The 19,391-nt window shown below is 42.5% G+C and overlaps 1 protein-coding gene across 1 annotated transcript; it reads left to right on the top strand.

The window, feature by feature from the left end:
* Window positions 1-1,349: 1,349 nt before the first annotated feature.
* Window positions 1,350-19,200, top strand: LOC308379123 (uncharacterized protein; the record flags this gene model as incomplete). Its single annotated transcript, XM_080856179.1, has 17 exons — window positions 1,350-1,531; window positions 1,779-1,839; window positions 2,014-2,109; window positions 2,302-2,466; window positions 2,737-2,862; window positions 3,351-3,571; window positions 3,659-3,696; window positions 9,894-10,059; window positions 10,432-10,499; window positions 10,699-12,469; window positions 16,328-16,489; window positions 16,682-16,849; window positions 16,994-17,167; window positions 17,497-17,667; window positions 18,116-18,286; window positions 18,725-18,892; window positions 19,131-19,200. 17 exons carry the CDS (start codon window positions 1,350-1,352, stop codon window positions 19,198-19,200), a joined length of 3,978 nt encoding a protein of 1,325 aa, XP_080712305.1.
* Window positions 19,201-19,391: the final 191 nt, after the last annotated feature.

The raw sequence follows: 19,391 nt of genomic DNA, 5'->3' as shown, positions 1-19,391 counted from the left end.
CGCGTTATGAAGAATTCAAGACCATAATCATGTCAAAATTCATCACTGTCGCGACTGCAACAGCATTAAAGAAACTGTCCATAGGCTGTCTAAGTAGTGATATCTTTTCTTGTCCCAGATATGTGACTTTGGTGCAGCGGGTAGAGCGTAGGGCTTGCATGCAGTAGGCGTGTATGGCATATATGCCTATATCGCCGATTCGACTCCCTTCACCTTCGTAGGTATTTTAAATCGCTTTGAATAAAACCGTCTGCTAAATGACTAAATGAAAATGTATTAATAAGAAATTCAATAAATTGAAGCAATGCAAATAAATTGTGTTTCTTTCTCTCTTCTTATCATGCAACCACCTTACCATCCACATCCACCATCCACCACTGCACAAAAACTAGACACGTTTGCAAAACTAAACGCATGAAAGTTATTTCGGGTTTATCAACTGTACCAAGGGTTTATCAACTGTACCAAGAGTGCTTTGTTCTCGCATCGCCGACATTGCAAAAATGAAGGCAACGACTAGCAAGAAAGTGAAGACATTCAATGTTCTACGGTGGTGGGCTATGCAATAAATGACTCGAGAAGGTCTTCTAAATTAAGTATTCCTTGTCGGGTGGATCGGTAGCGCTCACACAAGAACTCATCATGATGGAAAAATGGATCTTCTTGGCGATCGCAAAGAACTTTTCCTACGCTAATCAAACTACAATATGACTCCTTATCAATGGGATCCCTCCTTTTGGCGTGGGTGTGGCAAGTTTAGCCAGCTAAACTTTGGTTAGCCTGCCCTGGAGCAGGTTAGGGCTAAGCGATTAATTACCATGGTGATTGGTAAAAAGTTGCTTCCACGAACTCGCTAAAGCGGTGTTGTCTTTTTTTAGCCTGGAATTTAGCTCGCTAAACCGCTTAGCGAGCGTCGCCGAACAGTACCCTGATCTCCCAGTTCAGTGAAATTTAACTAACAATATTATGAAGCAAGTAAAAAATAAAAGATTACCTTCAAACACTGTATCTCATTGTGCTCCCCCTCTTTCCATTGCTACCCCCTCTTTCCCGCTCTCCCTCCTTCATCCTCTCCTTTCTTTCATCCTCAACAATTTGATCATCCTTTCTCACCCCTCCTTGTTCTTCTCCTCATCAATCATGGTTTCCTCTTACTCCTTCATTCTGTTTTCCATGTTCCTGTCTCTCACTTGTTCTCTCTCCTTTCTCTCCCCCTTTAATTATTCTTATTCTCTCTCTCTCTCTCCCTCACACACACAAACACACACACACACACATACACACACACACACACACACACACACACACACACACACACACAGGTGCGGCACCTGGAGCAGCAGAATAAAATGCTGGAGGCCAAGTGGCAGGTGCTGAATGCTGAGACTCGGCCTCCCTCTAAGTGTGAGCCCCTGCTCAAGGCCCACATCCAGGGCCTTGAGGCCCAGCTGCAGCAGCTTGCGATCAACAAGCAGCACCTGAATGCAGAGCTCAGGAGTGTCCACGCAGAGGTGGAGGACAAGAAGCAGAAGTGAGCCATCTGATTCAGAACTTATGAATGACACAGGAAAATACATCACATCACAGGGCATACCTCGTACAAGGCGCACTAGGCATTCTTAACTTACAGGATACAATGTTAAGAATGTAGAATGGCTGACACACAAACATGTGTATAAAACACCGCTTAGAAGCAAACACTCTTAAGGTCAGATCTGGTTTGGTTTAATGTGGGTTGACACTGATGTGAATGCCTCTCTCACCACACCTGTTTGTAGGTATGAGGTGGAGATCAACAGGAGAACTGAAGCAGAAAATGAGTTTGTTCTGCTGAAGAAGGTATACACATACTGCACACACGGACACAATCAACAGCACAGTCTCAACATCTTAGAATAGACTTAGTTTAGCACATAGACATATAGTATTCCATGGCGCTCTGGTACACTGCAGCAAGCCTTGGTCCTGCATCCTTTATGTCTAACTAACTATGAGTGTGCCAATATCCCGTAGGATGTGGATGTTGGGTACATGTTGCACGCTGATCTGGAGGTAAAACAGGCCAGCATTATCCAGGATATCAATCTGTTCAAGAAACTGTATGATGAGGTAATAGCATTCTTTCTGAATACATACGTATCATTCACAATTTATAGACTTTTAAATCATCGCTCTCTCTCTCTCTCACTCTCAGTGTATACTGCCAATGCATGTAGTAGATGTAATATTGGAACATCTTTAGGACAAAGTTCAAATGAATGAGAACCTTTACATTCTCTCTGCTGGTCTTCCTGTGGTCAGGAGCGACGTGAGCTGGAGGCTGAGATGCGGGACGTCTCGGTGATCGTTGAGATGGATAACTCACGAGCACTGGACATGCAGCAGATTGTGTCTGAGGTGAAAGCACAGTATGCAGACATCTCCTCACGCAGCCGCAAGGACGCTGAGGCTTGGTACCAGACCAAGGTTAGAACACAAAAAAACACACTGTCTCTCTTACACTCTCTCTCTCTCTCTCTCTCTCTCAATCACACACACACACACTTATACACACACACACACACACACACACACACACACACAGACACACACACACACACACATACACACACACACACACACACACACACACACACGCACACACGCACACAAACACACACACACACTTATACACATACATACACAAACTCACACACAACACTGGTAATGAGCTCTTTTCTCTTTGTCTTTGAATAGTTTGATCAGGTCTCTGCCCAGGCTGACCATTCCTCAGAAGAGCTGAGGATAAGCAAGCAGGAGATTGCTGACTTAAAGCGCATTATCACTCGCCTGCACAACGAAATCAGTGGTGTTAAAGCACAGGTGAGAGTCTGTTGCCATAGCAACTCCTCAGAACAGGAATGACAACAGAAACACACAACAACAACATAGCTGCACTTTCAGATATGACAAACATGAATGGATTGCAGTTGATCTTGTGCAATCTTATTATCCTTTTCTGCCTTCGCTAGTGATATATGTAGATCATCATACCAGAAAGGCCCTTTTGGCTACTCTATTATCACTTCTTCCTGAGAGTCCTGATGAATGTGGAATCAAAAATCAAGACTCCATTCCACATAGAAATATAGAATTCATACAGATACATCCACAACATAAAAACCAAAACAAGGAGACAGGAAATGTAACAGACACACAAAAGGACTCAAAGAACACTCTATAAGTACAACACACATTTTTATTTATCCAAATTGGCCTCAAAACATAAACTGTAATAAGTGTCATAATAATAATGTCAGTCATGTAATAATGTCAGTTCTGATGGTATTGCATTCTTTCTTTCTTTGCAGTGTGCCACTCTGGATCTCCAGATCTCGGATTCGGAGAGCCAGGGCGAAGCGGCATTGAAGGATGCCCACGTCAGGATCCATCAGCTAGAGGAAGCCCTGCAGAACGCAAAGCAGGACATGGCCAAGCAACTGCGTGACTACCAGAAGCTTATGGACATCAAGCTGGCACTTGATATTGAGATTGCCACCTACCATCGTCTGCTGGAAGGAGAAGAAAACAGGTTAGATAGGAATGTGACAAAGACAAATCATATGGTTAGATGTCATACATTTTGATGATTGTTTGATTTTGTGTTGATTTTCCTCAGGATTGGACAGGATCATGTTGTCAATGTCCAGACAAGCTGTGAGTATCCGTCATGCAGAGTCACATTAGAATATGTAGTCAATGTGTGTGCATTGCGCATGCATGTGTGTGTATGAAAGTTGATGTGTCTGTTTCATTTAAATTCTCTCTCTCTCTCTGATTCAGCCAACCGATCCACTCCCCGCAAGATGTCAGCACCAAAAGTGCTCATCAAAGTTACAGAGACTCAGGATAGCCATACCTCCAGATAAACACACACGCACACACACACATTTCTTCATTCACATTTAATACAGTACAGTATAAACATTTCCAACTTCTCTTTTCCATTGCATCTACAGCTCTTCACTGGCTGTCTAAACAGGTTGTTTTAATATATATAACCTATAAATAAATAAATAAATAAAGGTGACTTTTGAAGGTGACTGGCTGTGTACTGTTTTTACTCAAGGGAGATATCCTTGTAAACTTTTAAAACCTTTGACAAATGTTCTGCTTACATTCTTTGGTCAGTAAGAATACATGCTTGTGATTCTTCTAATTCCACATCTTCCACCACAAGTATGGTAAAGAGAAGTTCGACACCTTTTCTTCCTTAGAAGAGGATGCAACAGAGATGGGGTAAAACTGGTCATGCCTTGATCTAATTCGATTGACGTAACCTTGGGTGGTCGTTTGGCTGTTTGTCCCTGTTAACCACATACTGAGCAGTAAGTCCATTTCACACTTGAAAATAGCTTATTTAAGTGTAGACTATGTAAGAAATGAAGGAAGTTTCTTTGTTTCTGATGCAGCAATCTTTATTCCAATAATGTGCAGTGACGAAGCAGCCTTACTCCGGATTCAGCGGTGTAGGACTGAATAACAAGCATCCACAATTCTAGGCATACTGTTTTAAGACCACTCCTAGGCCTCCAATGTAAATGAGCTAGGCTTGTAATGCAAACAGGTCTGGCAACCTTTTGTGTTGTATATGATAATCTGGTTTCTCTGTCTGAGATGGTTCTCAATGGCTTCCCCCATTCCCATACTATGATTAATTGCAGTCACTCACACCTCAGTTTGCTTCCTGACCCCAGGTGTCTAAGGCTATGTGCACACGAAGTCTAGTTTGTCTTCGTCCGCAAGCCCTATCATAAATACGAACACTCTCTATCCGCACACGGTTTCCGCAACGATCGAAGTCTGGGGTAGAAAGTGAGTAGATTTGAATCGGTACGGTGGCTGGTGTTCGTCTGCACGGTTTCACGCAACCTGATGACGTCATTGCCCCACGTGATCGTATATATATATATATATATACATATATATATATATATATAGCTTGTTCTCCCTCAAAATCTCACTCGTGGTGGGCCTCGAATTCACTAACATTAACCCAGCCTTCTGATTTTTGATTAGCCTCCTATCTTGATATAATTCTTCTTATTCAGACGTAACATAACTTTAATGACCACAAATATAAATTGGCCAGCGATTTAATTTGCTTTTTTATTCATAAATGTATGTAAAATGGTCGCAGCAAAGGCTCATGGGAAATGGGATGACAGACATGTCATGTTGTACTGTTCCAAACTCTTTATTATCAATAGAAAAAATTATTATTTTTCTCATATCCTTTAGTCTGACCACTGATTTTATTAACCATCATAATGTAATGTTGTTAATTGGAGCTTGAATGTCTTGTGTAATATGTTTATCCTCGTGCTGTATAGTCTCTAGGTTTTTCACGTTTTTTCAGTGTTGTAAATAAAGCGTTGTGTGTGAGGTATGTACTACAGCCCTTTAAACACAATCTGGTGGCTCCGTTTTTACGCAAATCTCTCATTGCCAGCCTCTGTATTTACGAAATTAAAAGATTCGATTGGTGTGAAAAGTAAATCCGATTCGGAGGCCCTAGACTTCTTGTGCATATGACCTGAGGAAATCCAGTGTGGGGCCTTTTCCTTTGTGACCATGATAAGATAACCATTTTGGGTATTCCGCTGGCCAACTTCTGGTGGTCACAGCAGCTGCTTGATCATGAATCTTACAACTACTAATAGTAAAGTGAAATCACAAGAAATATTTAGAACATACACCCACTCGCAAGTTTGAGTTATAAGACAGCATGCCTATGCTCTCATGCTTAAATATCACCACAATTTCAGAGAAAAGGGGCTTGTACCATATATGAATGCTATCATATTGTAGGCTAACCATTATTGTAGGGAGTGATCTGTTAGAGATCTTTTTTTAAGATGGTTAATGGGAAGGTCTAGTAGCCTAGACTAATACGTTTCAAAATCAGAAATGTGCGGGTCTAGCCAATCTTCATCTATGGAGGTTTCACAAAGCCTACTATGGCAATGAATTTGGCCATCAAATCCCACACTTCCATTTGTAAACATACAACTTAGTCCTTGTGAAAAAGTAGCATAGGCCTACTATTGAATTAGACAGATTTAGATATGGCCTGCGCCTGGTCGAATCGGAAAGTTAAACATGACACTCCTGGTTAGGAAAGAGTACAGACCAGAGCTCAGAGAGGGAATTGTTTGTTTAATGAGTGAGTACGGGGAGAAAGCAGGCAGGGCAGGCAACAATAGGATAAAATAAGCAGTTTGATTGTACATTTTTGGATTTCGGACATCCGGGTAATATTGTTTAATAGAGCAGTCAGAGTGGGGAATGTTGTGTGGGGGTATCGGCTGACAGATTGTATAGGTCTGGTATACCGTGCTCTTGCTCCGTGTTCCCTACTGCCATAGAGTGTAGTCAGGAAGATAATGATAGCAGTAGTATGGAGGATAATGAGGGAGAAGACAGTGAGAAGGGTGGAAATGGAGATAGTAACTGGGAGATACAGGGACAGGGAAGGGGATATAAGAGGGGGGATATGGGTAGATTGGAGAGTGAAGAAAGGGAAAATATAGAGGAACAATCATTTAATCTAGTTGTGAGGTTTAAAGGGGAAGATTAGATCTGATGAAGTTGACAAAAATGATCAGCAATCAAATAGGAGGAGAGATGAAATATGTTAGAGTTCTGGATGACAGAAATGTGTAGGATGTAACTCTGAAGGGCAGATTGAATTAGCAAAAAAAGATGGAAAGTGCTGATTTTACTCCTCTTACAGTTGGTATGCAAGGACCTTGAAAATGTCAACGTGAGATGTAAAGAGTGTCAAATTAGTTTAGAGTGTCAGAATATTGACTGAGAGGATAGAGAAAAAAATGTAACTGAGTCAGACCTGGTAGAATCTGAAACAAGGACCTGCCAAGAGAACTGTACTTTGGATTCACAGGTAAGAGAATACATACCATAACCAATAAGGTGTTTCAACTGTCAGCCATTTGGGCATTTTGCAAGGATATGCAAGGGGGAAAAAGATATGCCCAGTGTGGTGGTGATCATGAATATGGTAAATGTGGGCAGAGAATAAGACAATCATTCTATAATTGTGGAGGGGGGCACAGTGTTGCAAAATGGGGATGTGAAGTTATGAAACTGGAGGCTGAGATTCAACACATAAAAGTTAGGGATGAAGTTTCATACGCAGAAGCAGCAAGGAGGGGATTGAACGGAGCACCAGAAGAGAACAAGTAGCTTCAGGAGAGAATAGTAGGAGGGAGCATAAACAGAACATTATTATTAAAGGAAATTGAAAAATATATGGAAAAAGACAACAATAAGAGAAAACGAAAGAGTAATAAATCCATTAGCAGGTCAAATCCGTATGGGAAGGATCCAATTTTTTCTGGAGGCAGCGGTACATCAGTTAATTATGGTAGGTCTGAAATGGGAAAAAATATGAGATGGTCTTAGTATCCAACCAAGAGTCAAGCCAAGAGTCAAATAATGTACGGTGTCACTACTAATGATGACAATATTACAATGCAAGACGTTGGTTAGCAAATGGTCACGATTTCAAACAATTTGTCACCCTGAGAGAGAGGACACTGGACAAGTGTGAAAATTCAGCTCCAGGGAAAGATGAAGTCTGTTATAATGTTAAAACCCATTAGCGACGAGGGGCGACAGAAGCTTTTGATTCTGTATAAAGTATGGGAGGAAGGGCAGATTTGAGGGTGGAAAGGGACAGTTACTGTCCCTATCAGAAGGAAACAGCATCACTAAAACAAATGTATGTGTCTTTGATTAGAATGAAGTGTACAGGTCTTCTTTTTAATCATTTCTGTCAGGGCTGGATCTAATCCAAGCCAAGATACTTAGGATATGTACCAGGGATGTGTGTTCCTCACCGATATGTGTATTGCAGGTTGAGACCGGGGAATGACATTGGGTTAACGCCGTAAACAGCTTCTAGCGAATTACTGGGTGAACCTGATAGCCAACCAACAGGTGATGCAGACATGCTGGCATAGAGGTGTGGACAGGTGAATTAGTGAATAATTGAGAGTCGGCTATCAAAAGTACTGGGGCTGGTACATCTCATCTATGAGATTCTGTTGGCAATCAGAGTAGCTTTCCAAAGCAGAGGAGGGAAGTATTGTTTGGATGGAATTTAATGTGGAGTGACAACAGGAGACAAAGGGAGGCACCTGTATTAATTCCTGATCAGAGTGACAGGTACAGTAAACCTAAGAAGGGGGTGGGAGGTTGGGTGGAAGAGAAAGGAGCAAGTAATTATGACTACAAGGAGAACCTGAATGGCAAACTTAATGTCATAGGAAAGCATCCAACCGGGTTAAGTCAGGTGTGTCAACAATCACAAACAGTACAGCAGGTACTCATATCATGCAAGAGGTACACGGCAGAGATTTACAGAAATAAGGGGCATGGGTTTGGTAGAATTATCAGTTGGAAATTATTTTAGAACTGAATGAAAGAGGAAAAATATGGATTTTAAAATTCCTGGAAACCACTGGATTGAAATGTAACTTCACACCCCAGCTCTGACTCCTCCCACCAAATGCTAAGAATAGGCAAGGGGCTGTGGGGTAGCTCCTGTAAATGATGAGTCCCGATTAGCAAAAAGTATGAGACTCACAATAATGGGCGGGTGCTGGGGTGCTTACCCATTTCATGACGTAGGTAAGCCCCAAACGGTTGAGTACGTCAGCATCGGCATTGCAAGTTCCAGGATAATCTTTAATAGTGGAGCCATTTTCAACCCATAAAATGTAGTCTGGGAAGTCCCGCCCCTCTTCTCCGGCCAATTTGATTTTGCCTCTGAAAGGGGTCTGGCATTGTCTGGGAATTCCCTGCCCCTTCACTGCATTCCATTTGTTCAGTTGGTCTGGCCAACTCTCAACGGCGCTCCACTTCAGCCACCTGATTGGACAGTCCTTTAACCAATCAGACCAACGATACTATACAACGATACAACGATCGGTAATAAAGCAAACACATATTTTTTCTGTATGAATTGTTCCAGGGCAAGTTTCTGTTCTGTTTTCAAAGAAAACTTGCCTTATCGAAGTTTTGCGGTGCTTCGGCGGCCACCATGTCCAATGTTTAAAAACTCTCCATGCAGGAGATTTTATAACGTAGCCGTGGTAAGTTTAAATCCGCCAATGGCGCGCCAGGTAGCCAAAAGCCAGTTTGTGATTGGCTCCAAGGATTCTGGAAACCTTGAAATGAACGGGTATGCAAACTTGGCCAGACCCAGTTCTGAGGCAAAATCAATTTGGCCGGAAGAAGTGGGGCGGGACTTCCCAGACTAGGTCTGGCAAAGATTGCACAGCCATTCATTACAGCATTCTCAGGATCTCTGGGACCAATCACAAACTGGCTTTTGGCTACCTGGCGCGCCATTGGCGGATTTAAAATAACCACGTCTAGAATCAAAAGCGAAACCTAAGAGAAAAGCACAGCAAACTATAAACTGCTCTCGCGGCTGTCTTGGATGATTTCAAAGGCAAGTTTTCTTTGAAAATAGAACAGAAACTTGCTCTGAAACAATTCATACAGAAAAAATATGTGTTTGCTTTATTACCGATCGTTGTATCGTTGTATAGTATCGTTGGTCTGATTGGTTAAAGGCGTGTCCAATTACGTGAGTGAAGTGGACCTCCATTTAGTAGTTTGCCAGACTAACTGAGCAAATGAAATGCAGTGAAGGAACGGGGAATTCCCAGACAACATAAAATGATGATTTTAATTAAAATTATATATTTTGTTTTATATCAACATCAGCATTGATGTGTCCCATCACAGTATCGTATTATTTAGTTTACATCTTAAAAAAACAAACGTAGGGTGCAATTACATTTAAATTAATATGATTTAAGCATGGTGGCGTAAGGGAGTGATCCAGAGGGGGCAGCAGTTCAACACTAAGAATTCCGGCTGTCGTAAAACGACAAAGAAGAAGAAGAAGGAAGCAGTAAACTGCCTCTATACGCTAGACTGGCTGTGGTACAATGGTCTGCTGACCCCTAGTGGCAAAAGTTATTGGTGCCGTCATATTTTATGACTTACTGCTGTGTGAAAGAAGCGTGTTGCATTACCTACATACAACGAATAGCACGTTATACTCTCTAACTGTTCAGTTAAGTCCAGTTTAGGGTGTGCATGGGGTGTATTCATCGCTTAATGCGTTTTTGAATCATAGCACTCTATGTTCTTTTTCATGCCCACCGCGAGTAGACAAGTTATGATTCATTTGATGAGGGTGTGTTTTGGACTGTGGCCGCGCTTCGGGATATTGCACAGTACTTACTTCCTTTCGTTCCCCATTTCTTCCCTCTGTCAGCGAGTGCGCTATTGATGGTCACATTGTCTTTGAACTTGAACATCAGTAGCCTACCGTGTCATTTTGCTTTACAACGTGTGTTTCAAAGATAAAGTGATGGCAACTGTTCAAGATGACTGCGACAGCACGGGCAGTTGGCTAAGTATGCATGTGGTACTTTATTTGGCAACTATTTATGACATGAGTTTATCGAATTGTATATTTTCTCCGTGCCTCCTTGTCGGTAAATCAACACACTTTCAACTGTGTCCATTCGGCACATGGCCGTGTTTGGCTGTTGGCTACAATCACTATCACCTTACTAGACTCATTCACATATGTTCTCCTCCTCTCTCTGACAGATGCCCGGTCTCGGCACATTCAAGCGCTGCTGACTCCCACAGTCACTCCAAAAGGCAGCAGCTCATTCCTGGTAAATCAATCCCCTGTTGAGGTGCTAATCGGAGACCAGCACCGCCCTCTGACAGCAGTCCTCATCCCCAAAGCTGAACAGTACTCAGACTACAGATATTTGGACATGAATAGACGTTGCTTGGATGATGTCATCACGACTGTGCTGACTTCTGAGGACACCCTGTTGGCAAAACGTCAGGTGGTGGTGTTGACAGGACCAGCCGGGGCAGGGAAGAGTGTGTTCGTGAACAAGTTAGCACAGGATTGGGCAAGGGGCCAAGTGCTGAAGGGCTATGAGCTGGTCTTACACCTGTCTGTCAGTGAGTGTGTGACCACTTGGGTGAGTAAAGTAAGGGAATCTGGGTCTGTGCGTGAGAAGGAGGAGAGGAAGCAAAGCTGTCTGTCTCTGGAGAATCTTCTAATGGTGGCTCACCCTCATCTCTCCTCCACCACTGTCTCTTATGTTCTGAAAGAACCATCCTCACCCACCCAGCCCCGGCTCCTGATTCTCCTGGATGGGCTGGATGAAATCCCTCATCTTCCCGACATCGATGAGCTGCTCATCTCTCCGTCCTCTCTCCCTCTCTGTTCTGACCCTAGGTGCCCAGTGCCCATCTCCCACCTGCTAACCAGCTTGGCACAGGGCACTCTGCTGCCTGCTGCCTCCCTCCTCATAACATCCAGATGGGAGCCAGACATGGGTGCACTGCCCCCTGATTTCAAGTTTGTGAAGGTGCTGGGCTTCTCCACCTCTCAGAGGAGCCAGTTCTTCCAACGCTTCCTCAGTGAGGATGGGGATCTGGCATCGAAGATGACTCAGCTCTGTGAGAGCGTGTTTGGATATAAGTTCAGCAGCTTGCCTCTCTTCTGCTGGACACTGGCCTCTGTATGTCGCACCTTGCAGCAGACTGGAGGTGCCCCTCCTGAGACTCTGACACAGCTGTGGGCTCACATCACAGCCCTCAGCCTGAGACCCAGTGTCAGCCCAGCAGGTGCAGCTCAGGTGCCCCCCGTCCCCACCCTGCTGCGTGGGTTAGCCCAATTGGCACGTACCAGCTCCATGGATGGCCGAGGCTTTTGCTCTCAAGAGGAACTGCTGGCATGTGGTCTGGAGCCATTCCTTTCCTCTCCACAGCTGCGTGCATTTCTGCAAGAGGCCATCGATGCCCACGGAGCCCACACTTTCTTATTCCTGTCTCCAATGATGCAGGAGTTCCTTGTGGCTGTCAGCTTGTTCCTTGAGGACTGTGGATGGGAAGACCACATGGATCATCTGATGACTGATCTGGAGGAACGGGAGAACGGAAGTTTGGAGTATGTGTATGTGTTTGCGGCTGGGCTGTCCGAGACTTCTCAGCGGGTACCACTGGAGGGGCTGCTGGAGGCAGGATATGCAGCGGAGAAGGGCGCAGGGTTTCAGCGTTGGCTGCAGACTAACACGCAACAAGACCTGGACAGCTACTCCAGAGAGAGACACCTGAGTTGCTTCAGCCTGCTGAGGGAAACTCAGAACCAAACACTGGTGAAGCAAAGCATCAGCAGCCCAAGCGCGAGACTGGGGATCAGCTACGGTTGCCCTCGAGGAGCAGACTATGCAGCACTGAGCTACGTGCTGAGCTGTGCTGGGGAGATCCAACGGCTGAACCTTTACAACAGCAACCTGACAAGTGATCACACTTCACAACTGCTTCCTGTTTTTAAGATGGCTTACAGTATCATGTGAGTATACCAGGGGCGGGGCAGTTAACAGTTCAGCACAGCTCATTATTAGCATAGTTCTGTTCAGAATTGAAACGAGTACAAGTTTCACACATTTTTGTGAAATTGATTGGATTGGAGTGTAGTTATAATAGCAGACACTGCCCTAGCAATATTAAACTGGCAGCCTGAGATTGAGATTAAGGTTAGTAAATGGGTTAGCTGAATAGCAGGATAACCCATCTTCTCCCCAAAGAAAGGCCTTTTCAAATATACAGCCGCGGAAAAAATTAAGAGACCACTTCAAAATTATCAGTTTCTCTGGTTTTACTATTTATTGGTATGTGTTAAAGTTAAATGTACATTTTTGTTTTATTCTATAACCTACTGGCAACATTCCTACCTAATTTCAAATACAAATATTGTCATTTAGATCATTTATTTGCAGAAAAATGACAATTGGTCAAAATAGCACAAAAGATGCAGTGTCTTCAGATCTCGAATAACGCAAAGAAAACAAGCTCATATTCATTTTTAAACTACACAATACTAATGCTTTAACTTAGGAAGAGTTCAGAAATCAATATTTGGTGGAATAACCTTGATTTAAAATCACAACTTTCATGTGTCTTGGCATGCTCTCCACCAGTCTTTCACATTGCCGTTGGGTGACTTTATGCTACTCCTGGCGCAAGAATTCAAGCAGCTCGGCTTCTTTTCATGGCTTGTGACCATCCATCTTCCTCTTGATCACATTTCAGAGTTTTTTTTATGGGATTCAGGTCTCGAAATTGGGCTGGCCATGACAGGGTCCTGATCTGGTGATACTCCATCCACACCTTTACTGGCCTGGCTGTGTGGCATGGAGCATTGCCCTGCTGGAAAAAACACTTCTCAGAGTTGGGGAACATTGTCAGAGCAAAAGGAAGCAAGTTTTTCTTCCGGGACAACGTTGTACTTTGCCTGGCTGAGGTTTGTAAAAGACCATAAGGATTGAACCAAAGCCGACTGGAGGGTCTCCTAGTTCGTCTTCTCTGATGAGTCCAATTTCACAGTAGGTGCAAGACTCTGTGGCTTGTAGGCCTCTCCAGGTCTCCGTCTAACCATCAGACGACCATGTGTTGGGCAAAGCTGAAAATTGGACTCATCAGAGAAGACGAACTAGGAGACCCTCCAGTCCGCTTTGGTTCAATCCTTATGGTCTTTTACAAACCTCAGCCAGGCAAAGTACAACGTTGTCCCGGAAGAAAAACTTGCTTCCTTTTGCTCTGACAATGTTCCCCAACTCTGAGAAGTGTTTTTTCCAGCAGGGCAATGCTCCATGCCACACAGCCAGGCCAGTAAAGGTGTGGATGGAGTATCACCAGATCAGGACCCTGTCATGGCCAGCCCAATTTCGAGACCTGAATCCCATAAAAAAACTCTGAAATGTGATCAAGAGGAAGATGGATGGTCACAAGCCATGAAAAGAAGCCGAGCTGCTTGAATTCTTGCGCCAGGAGTAGCATAAAGTCACCCAACGGCAATGTGAAAGACTGGTGGAGAGCATGGCAAGACACATGAAAGTTGTGATTTTAAATCAAGGTTATTCCACCAAATATTGATTTCTGAACTCTTCCTAAGTTAAAGCATTAGTATTGTGTAGTTTAAAAATGAATATGAGCTTGTTTTCTTTGCGTTATTCGAGATCTGAAGACACTGCATCTTTTGTGCTATTTTGACCAATTGTCATTTTTCTGCAAATAAATGATCTAAATGACAATATTTTTATTTGAAATTTGGTAGGAATGTTGCCAGTAGGTTATAGAATACAACTAAAATGTACTTTTTACTTTAACACATACCAATAAATAGTAAAACCAGAGAAACTGATAATTTTGAAGTGGTCTCTTAATTTTTTCCGCGGCTGTATATATATACTGTATATGGGCCATTCTACCGAATTCGTGTAATATGCAGTCCCTCAACAATAAAAACTATTTACAAAACAATTAGGTATTTAGGCATAGATATTTAATTAGAAAATGTTATGGTCTATATAAACCCAATGCATTACATGAGATAGTGATAAGCTAAATATATACAAAATCATCATTTATAGGGTACTTTCTATTGGGAAGTAGCTGTCCCCAACCCTGACATCTAAATTTCAATGCCTTTAAATAACACTTTTCAATTTTTTTAGATTTTTTTCAATGATTTAATTTCAAAGATCTTTATGATTGGGTTGAAACAGAACTTGGAATATTTAGATTTATTGTGGGTTTAATTTTTAAATCAATTTTCTATACTCAAAAAATCATGTCCCTAGTTTTCATGTCACTACCGAAACACAAGAGTTTTAGTCCATTGGCTGAGCCTGTGTTTTAGCCACGACTCTGCATTTTTGACCATGCAGTGACACTGCATCTCTGACCCTCATGGTTGAATGGTAAGTAGCTAAATCCCATAGTTTTTATATAAATGTGTTCCAAAGTCTGAAAATCGACGTGTAACCTTAAGAATTGTCACTACCGAAACGCATGTTTTCTTCAATTAAGTAAACCTTTTGGGGTTTCATGGAAAATCTTATGTTTGTATGTGTGTTCACCTCTTCAAAGATGTCTTTGCATGCAGTGTGCTTGTTAGAATTCTTTATTTATGCTTAAAATTAGCTAGAATTGTCACTACCGAAACAGTCACTACCGAAACATATGGTAGTGACCTGATGATTTCAGTAGTGACAAAATGAAATGGTAAGTAGTTCAATCCGATATTTTTTTAAATAAATGTGTTGTGTGGACTAAAGGGCGGCCCAGAGCACCTTTTGGAAGATTTTGGGAGAGAAATGAACATTCATCCAACAGTGCAGTCACTACCGAAACACTGGATGTCACTACCGAAACAGTGCAGCACTACCGAAACACAGGATGTTTTGTAAAAAATTAAGTATATTGAGTAATCAACTAAAATGTTATGATACTGATTGGATTAATGTATGTTCAATTTCATCAATCAACAACTCTGGAATCAATATGATCAGTATTTTGCATTTTACAAAGAAATATTGCACTTAGATTTTGATGAATTGTATAAATTGAACTTGAAAATTTGGTAAAAAATTCATTTTTATGGATTTCATTGTGAAAACCTTCAAGAAATATTTGTAAAAATACTCTTCAGAGAAGGGAAGGAAACACAATCTGAACAGGTCAATAATAATACTTTTTTACTATAGTAAATGTGATGTTTCGGTAGTGACAATTTTTGGAAGAGGAAAAACATTCCAACACATTCTGAAAATACAATATAAAAATTGACTGTTCTTTTACTAGATAAGTGTACTTTAGATATGGTACAATATACATACGGACAAAGTTTTGGGAATAAAACATAAAAAAAATCAAAATATTTCCGACCTGACTTTGCACCAATTCGGTAGAATGGCCCATATATACACATAACTGATTCATCTCTCTTAAAGCAGATCTGAATGTGATACTCTGGACAGGTTGACATATTTCAGATTTCAAATCCAAGTGCTTTCTCTTTGAAATTGCATAAATCACATAGCTGGTGATAGAAAACAGATCAAGTTGTTCTCATTGGAAAGCTTCCAGACTATAACTAAAACTAAAATGAGTATAGTGCAGCAGCCAAATAGTGCGGTACAGCATAGCTTGTAATAGAACAGTGCTGCACAGGACAGCATTTTTCCCCTTCAGATGACATCTCATTTAAACACATTTCTCTTGAACTATTTTCATTAATATTTGGACTTTATTGTAGAATCAGTGTTATAAGCACTGTTATAGCTTTGACATCCACATTTTCTGGCCTTTAAACTTAACTTAACTGTGTGTGTGTGTGTGTGTGTGTGTATGTGTGTATGTGTCTCAGTCTGTCTCAGAGCAACTTGACTCCAGGAGCCTTGGCCCATCTTGCAGAAGGCCTCAGAGGGGGAAGCACCACTGAGCTTGATCTGTCCTACTCCAGCCTCAGAGATGAGGGACTCAGGGTGCTCTGCCCTGCCCTCAGCCATTCCCCCCTGCACACACTCAGGTACAGATGCTCATGTCTGTGTGAGAGAGAGAGAGAGTTTCTGCATAGCTTACACAGTCTTTTACACAGTGGCATCCAAATAGAAAATAGCCTTTAACACAAAGTAGTGTGTGTGTGTGTCTGCTGTGTTTTACCAATCCATGGTATTATCTGTGTATAAATGTGTGTGTGTGTGTGTGTGTGTGTGTGTAGGGTCCCTGTTTGTAAGCTCACAGCTGTATGTTGTAAGGACCTGTCTGCAGCTCTTGCGGTCTGTGCACTGCGTGTTCTGGATCTGCGCGGGAACAGTCTCACTGATGAGGGACTTACGCTGCTTAGCAACGCACTCAAGAGCCAGCAGTGTAAATTGCAGGAGCTCAGGTAAACACATAATCTAAACACCCCGCACGTTCAGTGCGCTCTCGACACAGTTGAGTAGCTGCCTTTGTTGGGGGTTGTACTCTGTCAAGGTAGTCTGTGGTGTTAGTGTGTTTAACTGTGTGTGATGTGTATGTGTGTGATTAGTCTCCACAGCTGTGATCTCACCGCCAGCTCGATGAGTGCACTGTCTGAGGCCTTGAGCTGTGGTCACTGTCCTTTAACATCCCTTGATCTGACCAGTAATGACCTGTGTGACCTCGGAGTGAACACTCTCTCAAATGGCCTCGGCAAACCCAGCTGCAAAATACACACACTCAAGTAAAACAAACCCTCAAGTTATACACACACAAACTCACATGCACATGGTCAGCTCCTCATTCTACTCTACATGTACTGGAATAAACATGCACTTTAGTCTGACACATGTTCATCTGGAGCTGACTGCTCATTCATACTCCACTCCCACTGAAGATAGCTATCACATCATATTTATTATCTCTCATGTTTAAAGCTGCTTCAGGAAACTAAACAAATCTGATACCTGTGTGTGTGTGTGTGTGTGTGTGTGTGTGTGTGTGTGTGTGTGTGTGTGTGTGTGTGTGTGTGTGTGTGTGTGTGTGTGTGTGTGTGTGTGTGTGTGTGTTCAGGCTGGTTGAGTGTGAGCTGACTGACTCATGCTGTGCAGCTTTGGCTGCTGCTGTGAGATCAGGAGAGTCATTGGCAGAGCTGGACCTTTCCTGTAATAACCTCGGCCAGGAGGGGGCGCTTCTCCTCTGCGAGTGCCTCAAGGGGCCGGAATGTTCTCTCATCAGTCTCAGGTAGCAATCCCTGTACTAATGAACTAAACATTTCCCCACAAATAAGGAAGCACTAAGCATATAAATAAGACCTGTCACGGACCTGTCCCCACTCAAGTTTATTTCCATACTGCGTCTATTTCCTAATTTTTCAGTGCAAGCTTATAGTGCAAGTTCGTTATGAGGTGGTGAGAAACTTAACATTACACTCAGCAAATTTGAATATTGCTGTGATTTACATTTATAATGAAATTAAAACTTTTCAAATAGCTTTTTTAATTTGTGTTGTTTATCAGTAGTTTATGAATGTAGATGTTATGGCAGTTCATGATGTATTTTAGTGAGTCGGGTCCTGGTGCACTACATTTTTTTCTTTTGGATCTTAAGCTGAAAAGGAACCAATGAAATAATGCAATGTTTAATTTACAATTTTCCAATATATGTTGGTGTGTGTATTTTTTGTTCACAGTATGACACGGTGTGAGCTGACCCTGCCAGTGTTTAGTGCCCTGGAGGAAGTGCTGTGTGATGGGTCTAAGCTGCAGGCTCTGGCTCTGGGATTGAACAAAGTGGGAGACACTGGAGCCAGACACCTGTGGAGGGCCCTGAAACATGCACACTGCAAACTACAGGATCTGGAGTGAGTAGCCTCTCACATACTTTCACATACCCCCACAGACGTGCATGCTGCAGTATACACTCCCTTACATCCCACCCTTTAACTCACCTGATCCAGAGAGTATTAACTCCTCCTGATATCCCTCCACCTCCCTCACACCCACTCAGATTAACTGAAACCTACTAACACTCGGTAACCTCTGTACTAAAATTTAGAACGACATCTCCTTGGCTTCTGTCTGTCTTACCTCTCTCTCTTTACACAGACATGTGACATAACTGCTTAAGTACGCTGTTGCGTGGTGTCATTACGCAATCCCTGTCCAGTGAACAATAACTGCATTTGTTTCTTGTTAATTATTTTTGTTGTACGTGTGTTTTAATGTAATGCCCACGGTCATAATTATTCAATTATTAATACTGTCTGCTTTAATACAGTTTGTGTGTATATGTCTGTTAGTTTAGAGATGATTGGCCTGACAGATGACTGTGTGGCGGATCTGTGTGAAGCAGTGAGGGCCCACGGCTCTCTGGCGACCCTCATCCTGAAGAACAACTCTCTGACCGACAACTCTATTCCCTCCCTGGTCCAGCTTGCAAAGGCCTGCCCCGGCATGAAGGAGCTCAAGTGAGTGACAATAGCAGAGTACAGACATACAGTGTAGGTCTGTGTGAATATCAAACACAATAGCAGAGTACAGACATACAGTATAGGTCTGTGTGAATATCAAACACAATAGCAGAGTACAGACATACAGTATAGGTCTGTGTGAATATCAAACAAAATAGCAGTGTGCAGAGATACAGTATAGTGTGTGAATATCAGACAGAAACATTGCCTGACATTAACTTCTGCCTTTTTTTAGTGTGCAGTATAACGACGTGGGTGAGGATGTGTTTGAGCTGATGGACAGCTGTTCCAGGATCAGATACTGAGCCCTCATGATCAGCACACAGCGGGGAAAAGATCCTGCTTGATTACATTTTAAATGCAAGTGCTGGTAAATCACAACAGTAATACTGCCATCTGCTCTTTATTTCACTATATTGCATGACATGTTTTGTAGTATTCAACATTTTCACCTGGCACGGTGTATGATGTCAAGTCATTGCTATTCTAGTGTCAC

This window comes from Sprattus sprattus (genome assembly GCF_963457725.1).
Source record: "Sprattus sprattus genome assembly, chromosome: 18".
NCBI lineage: Eukaryota > Metazoa > Chordata > Actinopteri > Clupeiformes > Clupeidae > Sprattus > Sprattus sprattus.
Note: the sequence above shows the minus strand (reverse complement) of the source record. Positions and strands in the feature narration are given on the sequence as shown.